Source organism: Schistocerca piceifrons, chromosome 2 (genome assembly GCF_021461385.2).
Source record: "Schistocerca piceifrons isolate TAMUIC-IGC-003096 chromosome 2, iqSchPice1.1, whole genome shotgun sequence".
In the NCBI taxonomy this organism is placed as follows: Eukaryota; Metazoa; Arthropoda; class Insecta; order Orthoptera; family Acrididae; genus Schistocerca; species Schistocerca piceifrons.
Genome location: NC_060139.1, coordinates 361,841,789 through 361,850,839, shown reverse-complemented (window position 1 = coordinate 361,850,839; position 9,051 = coordinate 361,841,789). Strand labels below are relative to the sequence as shown.

Here is a 9,051-nt window from a genome sequence, read left to right as displayed (position 1 = left end):
GTTAGTATGAAACCTCTGCCAAACACTTACGTTTGAATTGCAGAGTAATCGTGTCGTTGTAGGTAAGCTGACTGAGTGCTTAACTTCTCTTTCCTTTGCTTCAGTGAGAAAGCTTTGATGCCCTGTGGTACTACTCTTGTCTGCTGATACTTAGCCTAATATTCCAGACCCACGAAGACCTCTTCTAGCCAGATTCCTAACCCTTCCTCTGCCCCCCCCCCCCCCCCCGCCTTCATTCCTTGGATTCTTGATTTATATATTTTATTATTCAGCGATAGCGAGGAATGTTGGCTCCCTCCTCATCCCTCCCAGTATAGTTAGTATATGGTAAATGCCACCCTCCTATGAGAATGTATCAGTTATGCTAGAACGTCATCTCGATTACAGCAAGAATTTTTCACCTAGCTTTCTGTAAGAAAGCAACAGTAACTTCATAAAATTTGTTCCGAAAACTCAGCTCACATGTAGGCTATTAAATATAGCTCTTGACGAATATTGATAAGTAGCAAGAGAGTCTAATGATAATAATGGTTGCTGACTTCTATAAATGTGATTGATGAACTCTGTGAATAAACTATCAGCAATGATATATTTAGCAGTGTGTACAGAGTCTATTCAGTTATATCCCGCTCTCGCCCTTTCCACCAATACGGTACAGCTAGCGCCCATCACAGAAGCCCCTTACTCTCGAAGTGACGGGTGATGTACTTCATGTAAGGCTGCGAGTACTCATTGTCATAGACGCCATAGAGCAAGTCCGGTGATATGTTGAGGTCATGCAGTGCCTGCGAGAACTTGTATCCGACACGTTCCCAGGAAAGCACGAACCCACTGAGGGTGGATGTGAACAGCGCGAAGGGCTGCAGGTCCTCTATATCCCTCAGGAGTTCGTCCAGCGGGTAGGTGTCCGCCGCAGCTGTCATCCCCAGCGCGCGCAGCGACGCCTGCAGCTGTGAGTGGTAAGTCTCCAGCAGCGAAGGTAGGCGCTCGTGCACGTCCACACCAGTGTTCGCGAACAGGAAGTACACCAGGTCGCGCGCAGGGCTGGACGCGTGGGTTAGCTGCGGATGTGGACACAACGTCAGTGCAACAGAACAATATGGAAAGTCTCACTACAGATTGAAGGTGTTGCTAAGATCACCATTCCCGCCACAAAACCTTCGTGAGTAACAACTCACTTGTAGCACTGATTCATCGCAGCAAGCGCGGCGCTGCCTGTACATAATGAGCAGGCATGTAAAGAAAATAGAATGAGAGACACTGGTGACCCCGGGAGGTAACTTCTAGAGAAGAAGTTGATATTGGACCATAAGAAGAACAACATAATGAGAAAATTTTTAAAATCAGCAATATAGCAATTTAAACAAAATGAAGAAATATCCATTGTTACTGGGTTATATAGAAAATATGGTAGCCAAACCGAAAATGGAAATGCTCTCTTCAAGGAAGAAGGATGAGAGGATCTGTATCTAGGACAAGGGGAAGGTGCTACGAAGCAATGATGACAAGAGACCCTGAGGAAGAAGGCTGGCTCAATAGAAAGAGATGGACAATGGTGTGAAAAAAGGGGTGACGGCCACGATACTTGTGATATGGTCATAATGTAAATAAAATAGTCTCTAAGTCAGAAAAAAAGACGCACCGCGAAGGTATTATCCGAATGTGACGGAAATCGATAGATACAATGAAGATGTACAGACAAACAAATGATAACAATTTCAGAAGACCTGGATGATTTATTCAAGATAGTAATATGTTGGTCCACCACTAGCCCTAATGCAAGCAGTTATTCAGCTTGGTACTGATTGAGAGAGTTGTTTGGTTCCTCCTGAAGGATATTATCCCAAATTCTGCCCAATTAGCGCGTTAGATCGTCGAAATCCCAAGTTGGATGAAGGGGCCTGCCATTAACGTTCCAAATGTTCTCAGTTGGGCAGATATCCAGCAATCTTGCTGGCCAAGATAGGTTTGGCAAACACAAGCAGTAGAAACACTCGCCGTGTGCGGGAGGAAATTATCTTGCTGAAATGTAAGCTCCTATGGTTTGCTATGAAAGGCGGCATAATGGACATAGAATATTTTCGACGTACCGCAGGGCCGTAGTGGTCCCGCGGATGACAACAAAAGTGGTCCTGCTACGGAAATTAGTGGCACACCAGACCATCACTCCTGCTTGTCGGGCCTTATGGTGAGCGACAGGTTGGTATTCCACAACTGTCAGGAACGTCTCCAGACACATCCTTATTGGTCACCACGATTGAATTTGAAGTGGGATTCGTGACTGAAGGCACTTCACTCAATGAAGTTCCAGGCCGAAGACGTGTGTGGATACATCCCAGACAGTAGTGCGACACGAACAATACTGTCACCCACCATAGAGCCTGACAACCAGGAGTGATCGTCTAGGGTGCCATTTCTTTTCATAGCAGAACCTCTTTGGTCGTCAACCGTGTCACTCTTACAGCACTGTGGTACGTCGATGATATTCTGCGCCTCGTTTTTTGCCCGGAATGGCAAGGCATCCTGCTTTTACATTTCAGGAAGATAATGCCTTGCTCACTTACGGCGAAAGTTTCTACTGCTTGTCTTCGTGCTCACCAGAACCTACCTCAATCCGTAAGGGCGCCATATCTCTCCCCAATTGCGAACGTTTGGAGCATCGAGGGCAGAACCCTCCATTCAGCTCGGGATTTTGACAATGTAACTCACCAGTGGACAGAATTTGGCACGCTATCCCTCAGGATGACATTCAACAACTCTGTCAATCAATGCCAAGCTGAATATCTACTTGCATAAGGCTCAGAGGTGGACCAACGCATTATTGAATACAAATATATACAATACATTATTGAATCCAAAAGTTGAAGATGAATAGCTCAGTTTGTGGAGCTCTTTCTCTTGAATAAATCATCCAGTTTTTCTGGAATTATAATAACGTACATTCGGATCGTCGTCCGTCGTCTTTTTAAATTAGAGTGCACTAAAGTGGGTCGCAAAACTGTGAAACAATCAGAAAGAGATAGAAGAACGAAAGAGAGAAGATGAGAAACGCTGAAAAGTTCTTCGGCGTTATTAATAAAGCTAAACTGATGAGAAGTAAATGAAAAATAAGGGATAACATCCTAACTGTGAATTAATTTCACGTTATGCTGTTACAAATGTGTACTGCATCAACACTAAACAATCACAGAAAGAAAAAATGATCTCCTACTACCATTATCAAAGTTTACCATTTACAGTTAAGTTTTTTATGTTTGAGTAGGTCACGCTAACTCAAGATGAAGACGAGAACAGTCTTAAGAGCCACTTAAGGCATCTACAATATAAACTGTATTATGACTATTCATATATTTCGTGTAACACAAACTTCATAGTGTTTGCATGTGTGTGTACACGTATGTGTATGTGTGTGTGTGTTTGCAAAATACAAGGGATCTGAGTAACTAAGTTAATTGGTTGAATTCGCTCATTAGCAGTGTCATTTCCAAAAACATAATTAACTGTAAGAATTATTCAAACGATACACTCCACACTTCACTCCATTACCAGTTTATGGATTTCTTGGTACTTCTGTATGTGTTCCACCAACCTATCTGTTCTTTTACTCAAGTTTTGTCGTTGTTTTTCGCCTCTAATTCCATTCAGTACTTCTTCATTGGTTATTTCATCCATCCCTCCAGCCTTCAGCATTGTTCTGCAAAAACACATTTCGAAAGCTTTTATCCTCTTCTTGTCCGTTTCTTTATCATCCACGTTCCACTTCAAAATAAGGCTGTACTCCATACAAATATTTTCAGAAAAAACCTGCTAACACTGAAACTTATATTTCATGTTAATATATCTCTCTTCAGCAGAATAGTTTTTCTTGGTATTGCCAGTATACATTTCATCTCCTCTTTTCTCCTGCTTTAGTCAATTATTTTTCTATCCAAATAGCGTAACTCGTATATTTCTTTCAGCTTCTCATTTCCTAATCCAATTAGTATTAATTTCTGCTATAACAACACTCTCTACGCAGAGATACAGGCGACATTGTCAACTCCTTTTAATACACTCCTGGAAATTGAAATAAGAACACCGTGAATTCATTGTCCCAGGAAGGGGAAACTTTATTGACACATTCCTGGGGTCAGATACATCACATGATCACACTGACAGAACCACAGGCACATAGACACAGGCAACAGAGCATGCACAATGTCGGCACTAGTACAGTGTATATCCACCTTTCGCAGCAATGCAGGCTGCTATTCTCCCATGGAGACGATCGTAGAGATGCTGGATGTAGTCCTGTGAAACGGCTTGCCATGCCATTTCCACCTGGCGCCTCAGTTGGACCAGCGTTCGTGCTGGACGTGCAGACCGCGTGAGACGACGCTTCATCCAGTCCCAAACATGCTCAATGGGGGACAGATCCGGAGATCTTGCTGGCCAGGGTAGTTGACTTACACCTTCTAGAGCACGTTGGGTGGCACGGGATACATGCGGACGTGCATTGTGCTGTTGGAACAGCAAATTCCCTTGCCGGTCTAGGAATGGTAGAACGATGGGTTCGATGACGGTTTGGATGTACCGTGCACTATTCAGTGTCCCCTCGACGATCACCAGTGGTGTACGGCCAGTGTAGGAGATCGCTCCCCACGCCATGATGCCGGGTGTTGGCCCTGTGTGTCTCGGTCGTATGCAGTACTGATTGTGGCACTCACCTGCACAGCGCCAAACACGCATACGACCATCATTGGCACCAAGGCAGAAGCGACTCTCATCGCTGAAGACGACACGTCTCCATTCGTCCCTCCATTCACGCCTGTCGCGACACCACTGGAGGCGGGCTGCACGATGTTGGGGCGTGAGCGGAAGACGGCCTAACGGTGTGCGGGACCGTAGCCCAGCTTCATGGAGACGGTTGTGAATGGTCCTCGCCGATACCCCAGGAGCAACAGTGTCCCTAATTTGCTGGGAAGTGGCGGTGCGGTCCCCTACGGCACTGCGTAGGGTCCTACGGTCTTGGCGTGCATCCGTGCGTCGCTGCGGTCCGGTCCCAGGTCGGCGGGCACGTGCACCTTCCGCCGACCACTGGCGACAACATCGATGTACTGTGGAGACCTCACGCCCCATGTGTTGAGCAATTCGGCGGTACGTCCACCCGGCCTCCCGCATGCCCACTATATACCCTCGCTCAAAGTCCGTCAACTGCACATACGGTTCACGTCCACGCTGTCGCGGCATGCTACCAGTGTTAAAGACTGCGATGGAGCTCCGTATGCCACGGCAAATTGGCTGACACTGACGGCGGCGGTGCACAAATGCTGCGCAGCTAGCGCCATTCGACGGCCAACACCGCGGTTCCTGGTGTGTCCGCTGTGCCGTGCGTGTGATCATTGCTTGTACAGCCCTCTCGCAGTGTCCGGAGCAAGTATGGTGGGTCTGACACACCGGTGTCAATGTGTTCTTTTTTCCATTTCCAGGAGTGTAGTATTCTATTTAAAGACTTTAAACGATTGTATATACACTACATTATGTGCGTTACTACCTTTAGTAATTATTTTTGAATAGGTTGTCAGTAAACTGTAAAAGAATGTTGTAAAAGTTGGGTAATGTAACTTCTCTGGTCATGAAATACTTTAAGTGTACAGCGTCTATAAAAACTGATATGTCACTGAGGGAAAATACAATAATTTTTTGATCGTGGTCTTCTACCACAAAATGAGGGAAACGCTACTGCTTGTGACATGTCCAGCCTTGGCCCTTGTGGATAGAGTCGGTCAAGGTTTAGCCGTCGTTGAGGACAGTCAGCTTCAAAAAGTTGCAGTGATAGAGAGCAGGGAAAATCTGAGTACAACTGTCCCTGAACTGCGAATATTAAACTACCTCAGTTGAAAGAATATGGAGACAAGCAGATCTCATCGAATCTCCATCCAGGATTTGGTGCTGAAAGGCCAAATTAAATATGATGGGAATGCTACAAGTTGGGAACCACCAAATAGTTGTGTTAAACTGGGACATGGTTTGTTTTGGAAAATTTAAAAATGCTCAGGTTTACTGACTAAACGCTGTACTTGTACACCATTTCTCTATAAGAAAATATCACTCATTGTTCCTTCTAATTTTGGAAAAGGGAGATTAATTTCTCATATTTTGTCTACGTTTGAAAAAGTCAATTAATATATCTGTTATAGTCTTCTCACTCTATTTGCAGTTACTGAAATCTGATTTCTTGTCATAATCATTTTCTCTTTAATATTGTTTTAAAAAACTTTATAGTATAAATGCATATTTGTCAAGTGTACTAGTGTCACTTCAATGTTCTGAGGTACAGGACTAATTTAAATGTGACAACTAATTTTCCAGAGCATGTGTTGTTAAGACTAAACTACGAGAGCCATAAGCCACAGCAATATTTTCTTGAATGCCTTAGTAAAATCAATTCTGATATCTACTGCTGCTTCACAAACGATTTTTGTAGAAAATTCGAAGGATATTGTAGCGGTACATAGAAAATTACCTAAGTTATGAAATAACGAAAGATACTCAATACAGATGTAAAGATAGGAAACTACTACTTGTTCCACTGTTGTGATCTTCACTAAAGTAGAGAAGCTGAACAAAGGAAAATATTTATAATTAATTGGTTAAAACAGGAAATAAAAAACCTTCCTATTAGAAGCAGTGTCTGATTTTAAATTTCACTTGGGAATTCACAAGGTGAGCTGTGAAGGACCTTGCCCAAGATTTAAATACTGGCACTGTAGCTCTTAGAAAAAAGCATGCAGTTAAATAATTATACAGGTAAGCAGTAAAAATATCAGTGTTCATGTGCATCAGATACAGCCACGCAGCTGTGTATTAAATTCTTTGGAATTACAAAAGCTTTGAAAGTAACAAATGTAATAGCATTGTGTCTTTATATATATTAAATACTATACATTGATATTTCAATACAACAGTACTGAGTTGTGTGCATGCGTTCATATCGATTCTTTAGCATAGGGAAACTCTTTAGGTTTCATTACCTAGCTTTGTCTTTTCTGGCGTCTCGGCAGGTTGCAGACTTGCGGCGCCCCGAGCAGTTTTAAGTGCTAACTTCAAAGACTTTTTTAAAAGTTTATAGTGATATTCATGTTGTGCTTGTAGTAACATTGATTTTCAAGCAGCCAAATAATTGCGTCCATTGAGTGATTCTGGGGGGCGATTTTCTATATTTATCAAGTTCAAAGGTTTTGCTTTGGCACGAATTGAAAAAAGGAATGCCCTGTAGTATTCAAAGGACAGTGACTTAAAGTTTTACTAACTTACTGAGATGTATTGTGGTGTCCCCTTTAGCTTAATTGTTCATCATTGCTTCTGTTGCTAATAAATACTGCTCGTCATTGTTCATTTTAAATTTGGCCCCTGTGGCAAATAAAAATGTTGAAAATGACAAAACATGATCCGTTGCTTTCAACTGATCATTGCCGTATTTGCAAAATTGCCAACATCGACAAACCTTAAAATTTGCATTTCTTCTCTCTGAACTTTAATCCTCTTTCCTAATTCCTCCTTAATTTCTTTTGCTGATTGCTCCATGAACAGATGAAATAATGTGGCGAATAGGCTACACCTATGTCTCATGCCGTTCTGAATTATTACTTTCCTCTCACGTCCTTCGACTTTCATAAATGCAGACCGGATTTTCTATAAGACGTAGACAGCTGTTCGCATCCTGTATTTTACCCCTCCTACCTTCAGAACCTCAAACAGTGTTTTCCACTCGACTTACACGAGAGCTTTTTCTAAATTGAGAAATTCTATAAATGTCAGTTTAACATTCTTCAGTCTGTCTTCTGAGGTATGTCACAGGTTCAGTATTGCCTCATCTGTTCTCACATTTTCGTGGAACCCAAACTGATTTCCCCCGGGTCAGTATTCACGCAGATCTGGAGGATTTCTGACACTGACTGTAGGTTTCACATCTAAATGATTCGCTATTTTAGCAATTTTCATCATTGCCCCTCTGTTTCTTCATGCCCCGCTGACTCAGTCGTTTAGGAAAATTGATGTCAATTTGGACGACCAACTAACTTAATTTTAACCATGTTAACCTCCATATATTTTATTTTTATTTTGGGGCCAGTATTTTGACAAAACTGTCTCTTATCGTTTTATGAATGACTTTGAGGAATACGTCCATGAATCTGTGGAATGTATGGTGAGTGAATAACACCTTTATTATCAGGCCTTATCACACTGAGAACTTGCAGATTGTTTTTCAACGTTTTAAGTCTATCTACCTAAAATTTCTCGTTGCTGCGGAAGTGGAAAAGGGCGCTACCTTCCATACCATAACGTGTAGATCTGGAAGAAGCATTATAACTCGCTAGGGCATTTTGTTTATAGGTAGCCAAATTACACGGTTTTGAACCTTAGTGCCGATAGTGTTTTCTTTCCTTCTGGTTCAATGCAGAGGAGTACTGTTGGATCCTGAAAAGCTGCCAAGTCAGTTGACACAATTCGAGTGTAATTTTCACCAGAACCGTTATAGAGGGAGACAAACTGGACATACCACACACTTCCTAACCACTGTCCAGAGTGTGAGGAGACTGAAGAAGAGGTTCCACGACTTAAAAAAATGGATTGCATCCTGAGGAAATATGATGTGAAGCGTGCTTTTCCCATTCTCCCTCTAAGACAGCGAAGTATCGTTCATATTAACAAAAGGCAGGAATTTGTTAAATATCCTATCTTTCTGACTTGGAAGAAATCCACCATACCACCAGAACTACTGAAGACAGTTGTGTAGAAAATAAGGGAGAGAAGTCTACAATAACCAAACAAACTGCAGTTCTTGAATACTGTTTGGACGCTGGACATTCCTTGAGTTCAAAGATTTTGGCCTTACGTTACAAATACTGAGACCATTTTCCAAAAGAATCCATCGAAATATAATTTGTGGATAGTCTTATAAATACGGTGAGAGAGTTCCCATTAAGTTCTGCATGATGTCTAACAAAGGGACGGGCTTGAGTTGGGATCTTCCCTCTGTATTTCAGTGTTTACTATATACGACGTAGC

The 9,051-nt window shown here is 42.4% G+C and overlaps 1 protein-coding gene across 1 annotated transcript in view; it reads right to left on the bottom strand.

Annotated features, from left to right (window-relative positions):
* Positions 1–668: 668 nt before the first annotated feature.
* Positions 669–9,051, bottom strand: part of LOC124775389 — an 89,894-nt gene continuing 81,511 nt past the window's right edge. The window contains exon 4 of the mRNA XM_047250224.1: positions 669–1,061. Coding sequence (XP_047106180.1) covers positions 669–1,061 — 393 coding nt within the window. The remainder of the gene's footprint in view (positions 1,062–9,051) is intronic.